The sequence below is a fragment of the Rhopalosiphum padi genome, chromosome 3 (assembly GCF_020882245.1).
Source record: "Rhopalosiphum padi isolate XX-2018 chromosome 3, ASM2088224v1, whole genome shotgun sequence".
NCBI lineage: Eukaryota > Metazoa > Arthropoda > Insecta > Hemiptera > Aphididae > Rhopalosiphum > Rhopalosiphum padi.
The window spans coordinates 73,975,090-73,995,793 of NC_083599.1; the positions used below are offsets into that span (position 1 = coordinate 73,975,090).

The 20,704-nt window shown below is 26.2% G+C and overlaps 1 protein-coding gene across 1 annotated transcript in view; it reads right to left on the reverse strand.

The window, feature by feature from the left end:
* Positions 1–20,704, reverse strand: part of LOC132926342 (uncharacterized) — a 157,545-nt gene that overhangs the window by 38,344 nt on the left and 98,497 nt on the right. Inside the window, exons 4-6 of the mRNA XM_060990693.1 lie at positions 18,119–18,363; positions 16,139–16,291; positions 7,155–7,499 (exon numbers count right to left, since the gene is read on the reverse strand). Coding sequence (XP_060846676.1) covers positions 7,155–7,499; positions 16,139–16,291; positions 18,119–18,363 — 743 coding nt within the window. The remainder of the gene's footprint in view (positions 1–7,154; positions 7,500–16,138; positions 16,292–18,118; positions 18,364–20,704) is intronic.

Genomic DNA, 20,704 nt, shown 5'->3' on the forward strand with positions numbered 1-20,704 from the left:
AACATCGCCCAAGTAAAATCATCTGCTAGTATGGATGGTACGTCTACCACATAAATCGAAAATATACTGTCAAAAATAATTGATACTGAAACTATTTTATGTGTATTATAAATATTAATTTTTATATAACACATTAAACAACGAAACTAAATGAAAATTAACAATATTAATAATATTATATATTTATAATATTTAATTTTTTTTATAAATTTAAGAACATATATTTTTGAATATATATGTCAATATCGGACTGGAAAACATGCTAGGATTAGTGTATATTTAAACAGCCATTATGTTGTACAATATTACGTACGGCATAAGTACTAAGTATAAACTATATTATTTTCTATAAAAAAAAGAGAGAGAAAGGGGTTCTATTAACACTTTCATAATGCAATTTTAAATATTATTATTTAAAAATATATATTTTTTACTATAATTATTAATTTAAAGAATTAATATTTTAATAGTATACTTCAATCAAAACGTAATTAAATTTAATTGTACGAATATTATGATAATATGATGTGTGAATTTGGTCAAATCAATAGTACTCGAAAATAAAAATTTGGGTATTTTAACTGTTACTGTGTATTATTATAGCTTACTGACGTATATAATATCAATAAAATGTACTTTTAACAGATTTCTGGTCTAATTTTTGTTTCTTATAGTTATAATAATGTATAGTAATATAAAGTTATAAATCAATATTTATAATTGTTATTATTTGTATTTAAATACACAACTATGAACTAATGCACTTTTATTATTTATTGAATTATATTTATATATAAACCTTAGATCTTAGAACATCCAGAACTCCAAAATAATAACTAGTAGTTATTAGCTCGTTTATCGCTATATGGTCCATACTACAACTTACTACACGCTTTTTACTCATAAAATTCTTACTGGATATGTTGTATTGTACTTAAATTAGATTTATTATTTTTGTATCTGGAATTTAGTTAAATAAATATATTTAAAATATTTTTAAAAACTTTTAGTAAATATTATTATATGACATTATTAAATACTCAACTATTACGATTAATAAAACTAGTAACTTATTAAGTGTTTTACATGTCGTATATACTACATCGAGGGAAAAGTTAATATTATACAACGTTTTTCAAAACTTAAATGGATAATATTATAATACACTTTCATCTTTTACGATGAGATAAAGAAAATTGTTAGTATATCTAAGTTTACATTTTGAATAATATTATATATATAAACTTTATACAGCATAGCTGAATTCCAAGGGTTCAAACACTTCAAACCATACTGACATTTTTAGTTCAATATATATAATATATATCAATGTTTATTAAAATATTTGATTTTTAAACGTATCTCTACATAAAAACTGATTTAAACATTCTGTGGGATACGGAAAATATGATATAATCGACAACATAAATTTTAACTCACTTCATTGGTCGGTAGTTTTGGGTTCAAGGAAAAAATATTGTGCAAGTCTGAATTAAAATAGCATTACAGTTTTATATAATGTAACTTAATTTCTACTGCTTAATAATTAATAAAATACAAGTTGAATTTAACACACGCAAAATAATAAAAATTAAAAAATATATAATGTACCTATGTAAAAAATGTTTAAAACAGTATTTCGTGTTAGAAATGAAAACGTATGGTATTTATTTATATTTTATATGAAAAATTTGATGTTTGTATTAAAAAAAGACATTCGGGCTGGTGAAAATGTGAGGTGCATCAGTAAATATGAAAGTTTATGTGTGCATCTACATGGATTCGATATTTCGTTCCTTAATATTAAACGCATAATTTAGAATTTTTGTATTCATCTCGATGACTATTCAATATAATAGTACAATATATAATAAATATAATATTTTATATATTATATACTATGATCAAACTAAATATACGTGGTTCTATCAATTCAAAATTCGAATTTATTTATTTTGGCACTTGATAATTTACATTATAAAATAATTCACAGATTTTTGATTCTGAGCAGCATAGTTGTATTTATTATAAGAGGAGATGATGAGGTTGATCCCTCGTTGACCTCTTTTTTATACATATATTATTTTACCATTTATTTATAATCATAAAATACCAGTGTTTTATTATATTTGTGAACAGAATATTATAACAAATCGACGTTAAAACAAATAAACTTTCATTAACAGCAAGAAAATAAAAGTTTGTTGATTGATATATAAAAAAAAACCTAATGATTCGGTGTACTTGACAATAAAATGTTATCATTTTCAAATAATTAAACGTCAATATTATATTATTTTAATACATAATAAAAATTATCAGTCATTGGAATGCACACTACTATAATGTTCCTTGTTTATATGATTTATTGGTGAGTGTACATTGGCATAAAATCAATAATTATTAATGTTATATATTGCCTAATCAAATTGAATGTGTTAAAATATTCAAATTTACATTACTAAAACGGTAAACACATTTGAATAACATGTAATAAATACCGAGTCCAGTATGAAACTTACTTAATGTATGAAAACAAATAGTATTAGAATATTAAATTAATTGAATGAAAATAAGAGGATAAAATCATGAATAATAAAATATATCACAGTTGATATACCTCTAGCTACCTACTAGGTTGGCAAATAAGTAGTGTTTTTCAAATAGGTATGACCGGATATTCATATTCATATTTTTTTCACAATATATTAACCAAAAAAGTAGTAGGTATGCAACTACTACTTTTTTTCAAAAATGAATGTGGGACTAAAAATGGTAAAACCGTTTAAACTATATGTAGATTATACACCGTCAACAAAACATATGAATAAAAAAATATTAAATTTAAATAGTATGGCGTAGGACTCGAAAAAGTCTTCACTCTATAGTTATTACAGTAATACTTACCTACTCGTATAGTATTATTTTTTCAAGTACATAATAGACATTTTCGTTATTTAGAAAATAACGAAGTAGATTTAGAGTAACTTAAATATAAATTAACTTTTTTTATTAACTGTTGATCGTAGACAAAGATAATATACTAAAAACCCAATTTTTTCGCGAATTATTTGATGATATTTTGTTTTAATGACAAAACAGGTCATTTATACTAATAGCAATTATTTCAGTTAAACTAATTTGAATCAGTGAATGAATTAAAAACAATTTTTTTAATTATGCAAAACTAAGTTATGTGATTCTGTAAAAATTAAATTCTGAACACTCAAAATATATTAATTATAAATTGAGTGCTAATGACACTGTAAAGTAGGACAAAACTCTTAAAAAACACTTCCGATAATAGCCTACCTTACGTAGCTATATTACTCTTGACAATTACTCTTTATCAGAATTAATTTTTGAGGTTTTGATATATATTTTTAGATATATTCTAAAACTATGTGTAAATATTTTTATTTATGGCACTTGAAAGTTTATATTTTAGCTAGGTGCAATATCGTCTACAATTTTAAAATAATTAACTATTGAAATTAAAGATTTATTATTTTCTAAATTTTATTTTTTTATTTTATTGATAAATTAATAAATAATATTTTGAGTTCAAACTTCAAAGAAAAAAAGCAAAATTTTTGTATCGGAGTTTTTAAATGTTTTAAAAATATAAATAAAAAATAATTGATGTTTTAAAGTGTTTTAGATCTACTAGTCGTAATTCATAATATGATATTATCTTCAATTAGTAATTATTTTACAATGCACAAGAATGATAACAGATTCGGGAATAATATAATTAACTATTATATATGTTAAAAATAAGTTTTATTTTTTTATATATATTATATTTATGTTTTTCCTTAGTGACAAAAAATATTCAAATTCACTTGTACAATTCCAAATTATATTGTTTTAAAAGTATACAGAGAATGTCAACATATTTGTTTTTATAAAGTCTAAAACTTTTTTGCTAAGTTATAATGGAGAGGCTTTTTCTTGGCGTACTATACAGCCCTGTAAATTAGCATTTTTTAATCACCAAACAATTGTTTTGCAGACTTATTCAAATTAATTTGTTCTTTAATCATATGATAACTTAATGTAGGATTCTCTTTTACTTAACGAATTTTAAAACTTTCTTCCGTATTAGTTTTAGAATATTTTTGGACACATTATACATATTTGTTAACCAAATTAACTAATTCACTTTTCTCATAACTACATTTTACTCAACTATGTATGGTTTTTAATTGCCATCTGGTATAATTTAATATTAAGTATTATAATTTTACAAGAATAACGATTATCCACGGTGTGGAGTTGATAATACATTGTTCAGAAAATGTACGTTTCAATTCAAATCAATTATAATAATATAACATGTGTATGTTTATATAGATAGTCTGATAATTTAATGAATGTATACCTATTAAATTAAGTTGGGGGAATCGGAGGAGTAATTCTGTAAGAGGTGAAACTATATGATGAGGTTTTGTGTGCGTTAAGTGAAGGTAAAAATAAATATAATTGACGTTTTTATTTTGTGTTTTAAATCCCTAGTCACAAATGCATAATGCCTCTAATTTGTTTTGAGACTTTTAAGTTAAATATTAAAACATATATAAATTAATTTGATATGAATTCAAACAGTTTTAATTTATTAAAAAGGAAGTGCCTATGGATTCAACTACATACTTTTATAATTTTAAATAAATGTTGTTAATACTTTACTTTAGAAAAAAGTTTACGATTGCCCCCGTTTTTGGGCCAAATTGTACTTCATACATCGCAAAACACGCAAAAACATACTTAAGTATATTGTTTAATAAATTATTTATATTATATTATCTTTATATTATGATATTATAAATAAGAAATATTATAATGGTTTGTTTTACAAATATTATGTTGTTAATACAGAAAAAAGTCACATGGTTATTATTTTATTTTTATTACTTTAATTATAAATAAATATTAGAAAATAATATGTTTAATTTGATTGAATTATTATTACTGTTTTTCTTATTTTTACAACCTCGCAAACTTTCTGTTTGATATTTTAAAACTTATAATAAATATTCAGTTTTTCTTCGCTTACAGGACAAAATTATATTTTTGATTACCTATTCTCGAAATTGAATTTTTCATAATGTAAATTATATGTATTTTATGTATATATAATTATGTAGCTATAATATTTTAAATACAATTATTTAATTAAAATTAAATAAAAGTGTTTTACTGTATTTAGAAGTTAGTAGTATCGTTTGCAACTTTGCAAGCCTTCCGATCTGTTTTTATAGGCGGTTTATTATTATGTGTCTTTGGTGAAATATCCTCTTAACTTCCCAGACTTGTTTACGACCATAAACAACTTAATATGTATATATTTAATGCGACCATGTCACGCTTAACGATATTTATACAGAAATATGAATAATATTCGCAAAGTATATCTTAGATTTTGACAATGTTCAGGTCTGTGGTATTGTAACTATTCTGAAAAACCCAGCATACGGATCAGTTATATCTGTTTAAAGATTGTTCAACCAAATCGTCACTCCTCCAATGAAGAAGCCAATTTTCGTCTACAATCTGCTATTCCACAAATGGACTTGATGAACAGTGGATCTTAATTTTATTATAAGATGATTAGATAATAATTGAAAGCCATAAATAAATTCAATTATAAAAAGAAAATAATCGTATTACAATGAAATTGTAATTATTTTTCAATAGTATTATTCAAATTACCAATAGATTCCCTTTTATACGCGGGCTCGTGGCTTTTTGTTCACTTTACCTAACTCTATTGTTATGCAACTGGACGAACCCGCGAATAGCGAAGAGTCGAAAATGAGACAGTGACGAAAAGTATCTACTGACGTCCAGCCGCTATACAAGATTGTTTTCTTCAAAGACACAAATAACTTTTTTGTTTTATGACAACGATCGAAAGTCCAAAAACTACTAGTTCTATGCGACTATATGGTAGTTTAGATTACTATCCCCCAAAACTATTACCTATCAATCGCAACTCGATAGCCATAGTTTCTGTTCGATTGTTAAATGCTATTTATATATAATCATATAATGTATAACGTTCGGTTATGTATATTATATATAGGTACTGTGGATATTATTGTCTTCACTACTGTTCAACCGAGTTACGATAATGTCAGTATTCGGAATCATATTTTAGGAGATTGTTGTCTGATATTGTTATATTGTGTTCATTTATATTTAACTAATTATTTTTCATCGCATTAGACGCTTGTCAAGTGTACGCATTTAGTCGATAAATGCAACGCCTTTGCCAACAGTATAAAAATTAATTCGTGTCCGAAAATATAACGTACAATTATGATTTCAAACACAATAGTTACAGCGTAGATAATTTTTCAGCGGCTATCGGAATCACAACTAATAAAAACCGTGAAAGTAGGTATAGGGGACTTTAAATGTTTTCGACGGGTAAACTTGTGCCGTATACAGGTATACGTAGATACTGGTAAGTGCAGTCCAATATTCCTATGCTTTTAGCAAACAGTTTTCAGAACTATATAATGTGCGATAAGCCGACGGGTTGACCGTATACGGCTACTACTATACACGGCACGTTCTATCGCATACATACGATCTGATGCCGCCGTTACCTACCAAACGCACGAGTTATAACTGGCTGGGTAAATGCGCATTGGCGCAACTAAGTCTAAAATATTAGGGGGGGCAGTAGGCCCACAAATAAATACCTTATTTAATTTACTTACTTTTATGCTTTCCAAAAAACTAGGAGGTCTGAATTATTTTCATATCAATAGTAACAACTGTACAAATACGGATAATTTTTTTGGTACATTAAAAATACTAAAAAGTTTTTTTTGTCCAATCACCAAAATAAAACTAAAATATTGAACGGTGATCACCGCTGATCGATGCCACATCTTCACATAAACTTTAATATTTTATATTTATACAATTTACTTTTGAATGATTCTATTATAATAATTTTCTACGTCATATTGCATTCTCACTATTTTACGCTTAAATTATTATTTAATCTTAAATGATCAAAAAAAATTGGGGGGACTAAAATATATTTGGACGGGCTAAGCCCCCCTAAGTCCCCCTAGTTGCGCCAATGGAAATGCGATGTAAATACAACAATATTGTTATCGTTTTTGAGTTATACTTACGGTTCAGACGGATAAACGTGTGTTCGGTGGTGGCTGGCGGTGGCAAATTTCCATTTACAACGATTGCCGGCGGACGGGAAACCCCACCGGACACGGGATGTAGAATGCTGTTGCTCGCCTGACAAGTCAAACGCGCCGTGCCCAATGTTTGTTGTCGCTGGCTCATTATCGGATGCCATCTGGTTAAGTTAGTCAATACCAAACGGTTAACGGTAACACCGGTGGTGGCACTGTTGTTCGGCTTTCTGCGGTACCCGCGACCATGGTCATTATCATTTACCAGTTGATACGGGGAGTGCAACACTGCATTTTCGTGGTACCATGTCAGCCGGGGTCGCGGCCATCCTGCAAAAAAAAAAAAAAATGGAAAAAATTAGCGCAATTTAAGACTTTTATTTTTTACTATGGTTGGCTATGATTATAATTAATATAATTATCCATAGTTGTAAAAAAAATAAATAAAAACTATGTAATTCCTTCATATTATATATTGTACTCTCAAATAATAGCAGACATAATAATATGGTAATTTATAATAACCATAAATATCATCAAACGTATATATTTAAAAAAGTTATAAAACTTTATTCTACGTTTCAAAATCTGAATAGGTGCCTACCTAAAATTATACAATATTAAAAAAAAGCTAATGACTTTCAGATTACATAATATATTTAGAATGTTCCCAAGAACAAATAAATTCTATTAAAATGTAAAACTTTAGTAAATCGTGTTAAAAAAATAACAGAAAAACTTTCAAAAAAGGAAATAATTGTATTTAATTTATATTTTTTATTAAATATTTAAATTTATTTATCAAGAGGTTACATTGTGGTCGATATCCTGCCTAGTATACTGCAGTTTAGTTTATAGGTATACCTAATAAATAACAAGACTATCTTATTGTAATTAATTTCAATGATGCTCATCGGTGCAACTAGACGAGACTTAAAGTGCCAATTATAGCTTGCATTAAAAAAAAATGCTATGGTCTTAAAAAAGAAAAAATGAAGCTTACATAATGGCAAACAATGTTATAGATTATTTTATAAAAATATACTCCGAACATATTTTTTATTTTAGAAATAACTACAATACTAGGAAATTATGTAGGATGTAGGAAATAATTGTTTAAAAATAAATTAACTGTACTGTAACAATTTTAGGTTTTTACTTTTTAAATTTAATAACATATAATTTAGTTTAACTAACCTTAAAAATACCTCATTAATTATTACAAATTAATTTAATTATTTTAATGTATTTTTAAATATTATAATAACTAAGTACCTACTACCTAAGTATAGTTTTTATTGAACATATAATCAATTATAGTAGATGTTTTTAATCTTAATATAACATGATCTGATACAATTTTTATATGATACTTAATAATATATTAAAGTAAACGTTTGAGTTTGATTTTACTAAGTAGTGTCACAATTAGTAATAGGCTACTTTTTATTATATACACTGTACGTCTGTACTTATATAAATAAAGTAATTGCATTATTAATAAAATAAACTTAGTTATAATTTTAGGATACAAAGCGATAAAACTTACTAGATAATTCGGGTAACTTTAAAAAATATTTTACAATTCAACATAAAACAGTACAAGTTAATGAGCAATTTATTATATTATAACTATTCATTTAAAATTTTCTTGAGTAAGTATTAAAAAAACAATATAATATAATATGTACCGTATACTCACTTATTATGTTAACTATATAAGTTATTACATGTGCCGTGAAACAAGGAAGTACCTATACAATTTTAATTAATGGTTTATTTTATTAGTTAGTAAATCATTTAAGAACACCTAACGTGATTTTTTTATCGAATAAAACTCAGTATTTCTAAATGTGTTAATGTTAGTAAAACTATGTTTTACACGATTTTCAGTTGAAATAAAACAACATCAATAATAATATTTTATAATTAAATATTTATTTAATTTTTTTAGTTTTTTACTTTTTGAACGACAATATACATTTTTTATTTCATATTCTGAAGTTAAATTTTTTTTCAGAGTTTTTCTATACATACAAATTTAAATTTGGATAACTAGTTTATGAGTTATAAGTATTTAAGGTTTAGGTAATGGATGACGAACATTTTTCAGAGTATCGCCGTACCTCTCGAGAGGATTCACTTTACTCATATATACTTTAAGTTAAAATTCTTAGAAATCATAAACTCGTTCAAATTTTGATTTTTATGTATCGAAAAAAATTATTATTTGTAAAAATATTAAAATTTATATGAAATTAATGATGTATGTTATCATTCAAAAAGTAAAACATTTAAAAAATTATAACGATAAAAAAAATATTAAAAACGTTGTTGTATTTCGACTGGAAAGTAAGAAATTTTTCATTTCAAAAACATTAATATACTAATATAGTATAATAACGTATGTTGTTTGATTAATGAATCACCCAGTATAATTTATAATAAAGTAGTAAATAATAAATAACATGAGTTTATTTTAGATTATAATATTTAATTAAGCAACATAGGTATAGAGTAATTTTAAAGATTAATATTTAAATAACGACCCGGTAAATATATATTTATTTTCTTGTCTTTGAAACTAAGTCTCGCAAAAGTTTAACCGCATAATACAGAAATAGCAGATATTACATATTATGTAAATGTTAACTCAATTTGAACTAAATGTAGTTTCAATATTATATTAACGTTATGATACTTTAATCTTGCCCCGTCATTTTACGACACATATTTATTATTTCACTGCTAACATAATGCGTGGTTATAAACGTACATTATAAGTTATAACACATTTCAATTGCAGTGGTAAAAGCCACTGTTGACGTGCAAAATTTATTTTTTTTTCATCAAAAACCAAAAATGAAATAATATTAGGTAAAAGCAAGCCCTCATTCCCTCAAAATAAAATTAATTATGTATGTACGCTGTTTTTATGGATATAGTAAATCTAAATAATTTGTCAATAATGCAACACATAATCATTTAAATTTACGACAGTTTAATGTTTTTTAAATATTTCAACGTACCAAAGTATTGTCATTTATGCGCTATGTATCACAAATAATATTATTAACTGCTTAACATTATTTTTGCAGTAATGACAGCCGAATGCAACATTGTTTGAACACCGCCGCGTCGTGTATAATGGGATAAATACGAGCATACGTGTAAACTACGCCGAACAAACAGATTAAATTCCATACTAAGAGTTATCTGCAGTGTTATTGCTGGTCAATAGATGTAACTAGAGCCATGAACCTTTTACGTTCACGAAAAAAGGGCATCGTGTAAGCTTTCGCAAGAAGTATTTTCAATACCCGCCCCAGCCATCTGCTATTCCGATAATATGAAACTCGTTTAATATTAATTAAGAATAAATTCCCGATATAATTATCGACTATGTAGCCATTAGCCACTAGTAGTTCTCATAGGCGAGGCGGGGCCTCGAGGAACGTTGGCGCACCGAGTACTCATAATAATATTACGTATATTAATATGCCTATTATAATATAGTGATACCTATACTACTCCGCGACCCGAGTGCAACGAAAAATGGTAGGGACGATAGTCGGACAGTGTAGTAGATTAACACCATAAAAGAATCTAGATAGAATATATTATAATAGTCATCGATAGAAAATTGAGAAAAAGTTACTGTGATGGTTTTCACACGAATGTCAAGTCTTTCGACGGATTAAGCTATCAATAGCATTAATTAATACTGATTCAATAATATCAAATAAATCTATAATATATTATAATATAGAAACGTATTATTATGGCGCAATATAGCATATATATTATTATTATTATCGAATTAGGCGATGAATGATTAAAAGCCACTGACTGAAATACTCTATATTATTATCGTCTTTATTCTATATTGTATAATTATGATAATATGTATATTACTTTACTGCTTTTAGGATTACTGATCGCATATTATATTGTATGACAACCACTTATCAATAAATACATTATTATATACATTTTAAACACGTATAATAAGAGACAGACGAAACCAGTAATTTTTTAAGGACGTTTCTTTTCTTTTTTTTTTAGTTGTTTGAAAATTTATAAATAGCAAAATAATTGATAATTAAGCGCACTATTTACGCTAAAAAAAAATGCGATTTAATCCCTAAAAATTCAAAAATGAAATAAAAATTTGACAAGAAAACTACATTTTATAATAAGTTAAAAAATTCGCTTTAGGTAATTTCGCATTCTGGTTATCAATATTATCATTAATTAACGATGCATGGGTACATAGCCCGTGTAAATTAATAAGTAATGTGTCTGCCGTGAAATGCAACAACGATTTGGATAATAAAAAACACTAAAAAATTTAATGTGGGTAAAAGTTTCAAAACTGAATGCAAACTTTCTATGTTTGACAATAATCTAAAAACAAAATGCACTTTAATACAAATTCGTAGTCCTGTAGTATTAGTATTAGTGCTTTCATCCGGTTATTTACTGAAGAGTGTTTATAAGAGACTCATATTATGTGCCTTACAATGTACGAAAATTAAATAAACGTTAGCGTGAATTATTTATATTAAAAAAAATCACGTTTGCATTTATTTTACATAGCGTGATGATTTTTCACGGAACACCGTCGGCACAGTGTAATAATTGATTTCCAACTGTTTTCTGTGATCATAAATTACACGAGTAGATAAACATTTCTGAGTAAAAATTATACATAAATCTCTTTAAATAATACATTAAAAACAGAAAATAGCGGCACATTAAAAAAATAACAGATTTTATAAACCAAACTTCTCCTCCTCCTCCCCCCCACCACCACATGACCACATGGATGGGATAATAAAATTTATCATGAACACTACGCATTGTCAAACATCGTTGCTGTTGACAAAATCGAATATTATATAATATATAATACAGTTGGTAAATGGTAGGTATAACCGCAGTCGACACACGCGTGTAATGTGCATACGAATATGATATTGTGTATTGTAGCGAGCACAACATGAACGTTGACCGTTCATTATTAATATTTCTAGTGTAAAATAGTCATCTCTTCGTTGAGCACAAATAATTTTATATACTGTAAATTCGTTATCAGATCGCTTATCGCATACCTACTCCATAATATGTCATGGACATTAGCAAACAGCCATAGTTTGCTTTTATGTTAAAGTTATATCGAGTTTAAACGGGTCTGCAGTCAGTGACTACGAAGTTGGTTAATTAAATCAAACCGAATTAGTGCAAGTGTTTACAAAATTAATTGTTTATTACTTTCTAGAATTAAAAAAAATATATATATACAAAGCATCATATTATTAATTTTTACGTTTGGTAGGCCAACTATTCATGACGCCTCCGCTTTAAGCAGCTTATATCAATCGCATTATTTGGTAAATTGTATTTTTTCGATATTTTTTGTAAACCATGTTCAGCCCATTAACCCCAATCTAACCCGAACCCAGTTAAAACTCAACTTTTCGAAATTTTTATTTTGCTAAATATTTAATTTATGCGTAATTATTGTGAATTATTCCGCGTGACCTGAAAATCCAATTATTACTTTGACATTAGCAAAACACTATATTTATTTATTCAGCTATTAATAAGCTTTAAAAATAAAATCAAATGAGGGGAACTCGAATTGGTTAAGAAATTTACCAAAATAACGGTTTTGATTTGCTAATTACAAAAAGTAATTTGAATTATTAGAAATTGATTTTATAAATGGCGATTTAGGTATGTTTATTTAGAATAGACCTGCCAGAGTGGAGGGATCTATTTTCATGGTGTCTCTTCTCGCAAATGTAAAAATTAATTTATAGATTTTGACATGACTTATGAATTCTAGAAAATAATTAAAAAATGTTTCGAATTTATTTTCTAAATATTTAACTATTACGTTGGTCTGAATTAACCAGTAGGTGGGGTGGCGTATTTCAAGAAAATAATAAACTTATTGGTATTTAATGAAAATGTTGTATATATTACCTGACAAGTAAGTATTAGTCTAATGTAAATGTTGTGTTTAAAATAAACAATAATGATAATTTGTATGAGACTAATCTGAAAATATTATCGGCCGTATGAATAGTTTATTTTTAAAGTGACACATCCGTATCCGTTTGTGTAGTTTTTTGCCACATGCCAATGAATGGAATTTAATTTTTGTGAGAGAATATAAAATATAATAATATTTCTCAGCAAAACAGAAAAGCATACTAGGTTGGAAAGATTTTAATTTTAAAAAAGATTTTATATTTTTATTGTTCTAGCAACATTACTATACTTTCAAACCAAAATAATTTTTTTTTTTATTAAATTTTCACTTTTCCGTCAAAAGTATCAATGAATGTAAGTATTTTATTTTTTTATTCAACTTGTAATATACAAAATTAACAAAAGAAATTGTTTTTTGTACATAAAAACCATTTCGATTGTCTTTAGCTAATAATAATTCATAATTATTATTGTTAAAAGTAACTATTGTAGATACATATTTAATTATTTTATTTAATTGATATTTAGTAAAACGTGTGCTTCTACTTTTCTATTAACAAGTCCGAGATAACTAATTCATGCCAAAATAGACCTAATTAAGAAGTCTTAACACGCAGAAAATGTAATTTGAATATTGTATTTAAAATATATATATTTACTTGGATAAAATAATTAGTTGTCTAATCTCAGCCCTGGTATATTTCATCCATTAGACCAGTTAATAGGTATCATTAGGTATAGCACATTTAATTATAATAACATTACATATTATTTTGTTATATATGTACAATAAATGAAACACATGAACTATTGAAATTTATTATATTTTTATATCTCATTACAAAATAAATATGATTTTTCATTGTTTAATATACCTGATATTATGAATATTAGTTAGGTCGTCGGCGATTATCTTAATTAACTATACTTCAAAGTATATAGAATTATTACTATAACTTGCCACAAAACATTTTCATTTTTCATAATATGTGATATTTTAAAACGAGCCGGCCGAGTAAGTCGGTATAGTTATTGTGTGTGTGTAGCTACTGTAGCTACATAAATATAAATATAAATGTATTTACTTTTGTTCCAAAAGATTTAATAAAAAAATAATTTTGAACATGTCATCATGAATAATGAATAGGTACGACAAGTTAAATAACTTTTTATTAAACGAAAAAAATTCAGTTTACAAACTATACGTAGGTATAATGATTATATGTAACATTTATATTAGGATATACAATTATTTAAATTCATAAACATATTATGTATTTAGTACTTAAAATACTAAAAAGAATAGAACCATATTATCCGCGGTTTCGAATGCGAATATAAGTAGGTATGGTAGGATAATATATTGTATTAAAATTCAAATAGATCATGGTTGAAGCCATATTTTTTAAAGGATAATATTGAAATTTAATTCATACTAAATATTGTATGGCGATAGTGAGCTCTACATTTTAACACAAATGTCTATTCAGTTTTATTTATTCACGGACAATAATACAATTTATATTCGAAACAATATTGCATTTTCTTATGTTGTTATTATTATTTTTTAACCTCGCATCAATATGCATAGGATACTCTGCAGCACTGGATAATTTATTAATTTTAATCCTTGCATACATGTTTATTTATTGTATTCTCATCTCAAATATTTTATCAATAACAATAATAATTATTAATTGAATAATTATAATTCACGATTGTTGTAACTATTGAAATGATTGATTATTGTATGCTATTTATGAATAATCAATATGCTATACATACAATACATAAATAAATTATTGGACCTTACCTCAAACCAAAACCGTTACCCTCTTCGTATATAATTTATTGTATATACATATATATTATATTATATATTTTATAAATATCCAACAGCCACAAAATTACCCGTGCGACGTTACCGCCACAGTCAACACTCGACAACACCTCAGTTACAGGCATAATATAAATCTTATTAACTCGTCTGATTCTTGATTTCCTTTTGAATTTGTAATTACTTTAAACGAGTATACGACAAATATTGGAATGGAAAACCTGCAGCAATGTCAATATAAATTCCAATCTATACCGCGCACGAGAGTGCAAAACCATAGGTAATAAATTATCCAGTAACCGGGTCGCTGTACGAATACCAAAAAAAAAAAAAAAACCGTACAGAACACGGGTGACCTTTGATTGGTGGATTATTTAGCGAAACCCGAGAAAGGCGTGTGACGACGTCTGCGACGGGATCAATGGAACTAAAATGACCAGTCTCGGCGGTGGCTGAAAGACGCGCGTGGGCGAGGATAGTACCTACGTCAGAAAGTTGTGCCCGCGTGACGTTATAGTTGTATTATAGACGTTCGCTCATAGCAGCAATCTGACGACCACGACGACGACGACCTGTAGACGAAGTGCCGTCATTTTTCCCGGACTTGTCGTAAAGTGTCAAGACGTTGTCAGTCGTGCTCGCGATTGCGACAAGTATGAAGTATGTTTAGTATTTACTATTTATAGCATTAAGACTATAATAGGTACGGTCGACAGTTCGACACTCGATAGTAGTAATTGTCGCGTTTAAAATATTATCATCAAGTTAAGTGTTTTGAATCACGTCAATACTCGCTATTGTGGCATTTTATAATATTATTATAATAATATGTACCTATGTTTAATCTCCATGTCAGTTCATTATTACGAATGAATAATTAATATAAAATTATTTTGATTATACGTATTGAATATGACTACACAATGTTTTCACATTAATATTTATTTTTATAATTTAAATACACCATACCGGCTATCACATCTAAAATTTGGAAAACCCCGCCCTACTTATGTGTATTGATTTAACATTATTAAAGTTGAAGTCACGAAAAAAATTGAATAATTATTGACAGATTTTTAAACACTATATAAATTTAATTTAAATAAATATCAACAAAATAGAAACTATTTACCTCCAACAACGCGGCACACCAATGTAACAGTTGGACTTGCTTCGTCGACAACAATCACATTTCCAGGGTTTTGTTGGTAATTTTCTGGACGATCTCCTCCAATAGAATTTCCATTTCCATACTCGAAATAAATAGTTGGACGTTCGGGAGCGACTATAATACATAATGCATAATTAAATATGTAAAATATTTATTTAAGAACTATTTTTTTTTTTTGTTAAGGAAAACCATACACAAATGTAATTTTATAAACTATTTTAATAAGTATACATTAATTGCCAAATTTTAAAAGCTCTATGGGTTTTAATGTCCTTAACAGAAAATACTCATAATTAAAATACTTAGTTAAAGTTGCTCACTGTACCTACTTGGAATTTAAAATAAACACAAATGAAATAATTTAATTGTATTTTTAGTTAAAATGAAGTACTCAATAGACATTTTTTTGGAAAAGAGATAGATGTCCATCTGCGTAATATGTGAAACAAGATTCTGATGTTATTTTTTATAATTTGTTTTATAAATAACTCTTGTAAAATTAATTTACTATGATTAATAATTACTTTTAGATATTCAGATATAATCTACCTTTAGCTTAAAAACCATTAGTCGTAATAGTAGGCATTAAATAACACAATCGTTCAATAGAAACTCATTGGACTAAAGTATTAACAAATGAGCTTTTCCTGCTCACATGTAATCAACCAAAGTCTGTCAATACCTGTTTGATTTTGATTAATTATAATTTATTAGTGAACGAACCAGATACCTAGTATAGTAATAAACATTTTGTTAAGTACAAACTTGATATTATTATCTATAGGTATTGTTTGAAGGACTAACTTTCATATTTTGTTTAAAACTATGATTTATGAATGATTTGTATTTAAAAATTCAGTAATTAGCGCGTTTAATGACTTGTAAGCTTGTAAAGTATCTGGCCGAGACTTCGATCCTCCCCTCGCCAAACCCAAATATGCCAATGACAGATGTTTCCTTAAAACTTTAGCAACAAACGATACAACATGAAGAGTGTTGAGACCCTAAAAGTAATTATTTTAATCAGAAATAAGTTTACATAAAACAGAACATTACTTTTTCATATCCAACTCAATTTTTAAATTTAAACAATATTACAATAAGTTATGTGTACTTGCAAGAAAAATATTTATAATTATTTTTACAATTTTACTTCATATTTATTATATATCATATTTATATTTATTATTAGTCTCTATAGTCAATGTTTAGATAAGAAACTATACAGATACTTATTGATTTTATAACGATGATTTTTTTTTTATATGTAAACAGTTTATTGGAAAGAAGTATTCTAAATGTTTCATTTTTTTAATGACTCTATCGATTGAAAATTGGCCACAGATTGTACTTTAAAAGGTATTTCGGGGCTTCTTTGGTAATTTTTAAGAAAATATTATTAAACAACAATCAAGAAACTAAAAAATAAAAATAAGAATTTACATAGTATCTTAAGTATATTTATACCTTTTTGTTGTTATTTTATAATAATTTAAGAAAAAATAAACCTTCACATAATCGTTTATATATTTTAGGATAAAATAGAGATCATTTTATAATGTATTTTTAAAATTGATTTAATTTCATAAAACTAGAAATCAACCTTTTAAGTTTAAATTTAAATTAAAAAAAAATAAAACCAAAACTATAAACATAATAATAAACAAACAGTATATATTACATACTATGTAAGCAGCAATATTTACATATATACACATAAACACACCGTGTTACTTGTTATATTTTTCCCCGGGCAGTCCAGTGTAAGCGGATTTTAGAAATTACATCAAAATCGTACTTTAATTTTTTTTTCAAATACATGCAAAAGCTTATTGGAATATTCTTTATTTAGTTTCAAAACGTTAAAGGACAGCCAAAGCTGAATTATTAATTAAAATAAATACAAATATAATATATTGTATGTTATCCTTTTAAAATTACCTATGACCGTTAAGTTAACTAATCTGTTCCTGGTGGGAGCTTTTAGGAAGTCGATTCTACATCTATATATCCCAGTATCGGTGGCCATAGCTCTATCCACTGTCAGATGATCGACTATATCTCGGTTGAGCTGTAGTTGTTCATTGTCGATTGTGTGAAAGTACGCACGATCGCCAAAACCCATAGGTGAAGACCACCATCTTGGTGGATTTGGTATTTTTGTAGATGTCTGTCTTGTATCATACCTATATGAAAAAATATAAAATAATATTCATTTTAAAACGTGATTATAAACAATTAATGTTGGCATTATGCAAGTTTAATAATACTATGTCCCGTAAAAACACGAATAAAGCAGTTCAATTTTTTTTCCTATCACAAATAAATGAGTAAATATTTTACTCAGTTGTTTTGTTATATCATATTACTATGCTAATAGATAATAAGTTAGTTAATAAGCAAGAAACAGATAATTGAATATTAAAAATCAGATTTTTACTATACCTACTTGGATGCCTATCAATATTAATCTATACTTCAACAAGGTATATGCTGAGATGTTCTTATGTCATTATACTGTTATAGTAGTTATAACATTACCGCTTCAAATTACGAAATATTAACGATATCATGCTTAAATTAATGAGTACATTAGAAAAACAATTTACTCAATGGCTCCTGCATTTTACACAATTTATAATTTCATTTGCATAATAAAACGTTTGGTTTAGGTATTTACGCCTATTAAGAGGATGCCACACCCGCCTGTGTTGTCTTTGTCTTACAAACGTATAACATACCTAGCAATTTTAGCGTTTAGCAGAACCAAGCCAAGCCAAGCCGTAAGCCTACCATTAATAATGGAGTGAATTATTGACCTATTATTAAAATCAAAGGTAAAATTATTATCTGTGTACGTTGAGTTTTTACGATATTTCAATTTTTGAGCAAGTTATGGCAAATTATATTATAAGTATGTAAATATTACCATATAAAATTGTTGTTAACTAGCTAAAATATTGAAACATCGCTAAAAACCAATGTACAAACATAGATTATCTTACCTCCTTAAAATTTAATTAATAGGTAAATTTAATCTTTTATAAAAACAATGAAATAAATAACACAAAATTCGTTTTGCTGAACGGAAATTGTTAATGTAACTATTAATATTGTACACAATTGTAAGACTATACACATCCTCTTAAGGATTTAAATTTAATTATTTGGGTTTTAAATATTATAAAAACCTGTGATTTTATCATTTAATGTTTTTAAGTTTGAATTAGAAAAAAAAATAAACATTTTACACAACCCCTCTATAGATGTGGTTTAAATATTTACTGGGAGAACTTCAATAACTAACTTTATTACTTCAAGTTTTGATTGCAAATATAAGGTAATAAGTTTGCTTATTAAGTATCCAAAATGAAAATGTTTAGGAATTTAAATCATGAGACATATAATGTTGTATTTTTTTTTCACTATTCTTTACGAAGAACTTCAACAACAAAAGTACATTTAATTGTACTGACATAATGGTTTGACAATTATAGTTTAAAAATATTTATAGTTTAAGCCCGTAATTTGTGAATTGTATAATAATATCGGATTAAGCATTATGTAGTTACATCTTAATACTCAGGAATATTTTAAGAATTATACATTTATTCATATAAAAATGTATAAATCTTTGTTTTTTCAAGGTTTAGTTTAATATTCAGTAGATTAGTACTATACACTATACAATATATAGACTTAAGAAAATGTACAGGATATATTATTATACACACAATATAATATGTTTACCTTTTTATGAATATAATAACAAAATGTCCAGAATTTTTTATTTGTTTATGTTTTATATTTGTAAAAGTTTATATTATATTTTATTTATCTTGGTGTCTAATGTCTAGGTTACTATAGATTAATATTATACTAAGCTATTTGCATTATACAAATAAATTGAATTTGTATACTATATAAATTCCGATTTTTATTAAAATTTGTAATAACCATTTCTTTAAACAACTTTAATAAATAAAACAATTTTAAAATTATCCATTCTCGTTAAATCTTAATAACGTATATTAGTTTTTTTTTCATTTACGTAGACATTTCATCATGATCTTAAGATCGCTGACCTTACAGTGATTTTCTTTATCACATGTAAGTAAACATACTACCTATTTATACAATGTAGGTATTAATATTGATCTAGTGATGTGATATATATTTTAAAAACATATTGGAATTCCCTTTGAATTCTTTTTAACAATTGACATTTCCAAAATATTAAGACCTACTTGTCTGAATTGAAAAACATTATAGTAATTTTTTAAACTCACCATTTCACTATAAGTGAAAATAAAATTATAATCAGATTACCTAAGCAAATATTATTTCGATGATTTAAAATTTAATATATTCATATAATATTATTTTTATATTGTTTACTTATACATGTATTAGCTCTGGCTATATATGTATAACACATGTACTCAAACAATAGCTAAAAACAGTTAAACCATACATTTTGATAGTTTGGATTTTTTTTAGTGGATACACTTAGCTGATTCTAAAAAT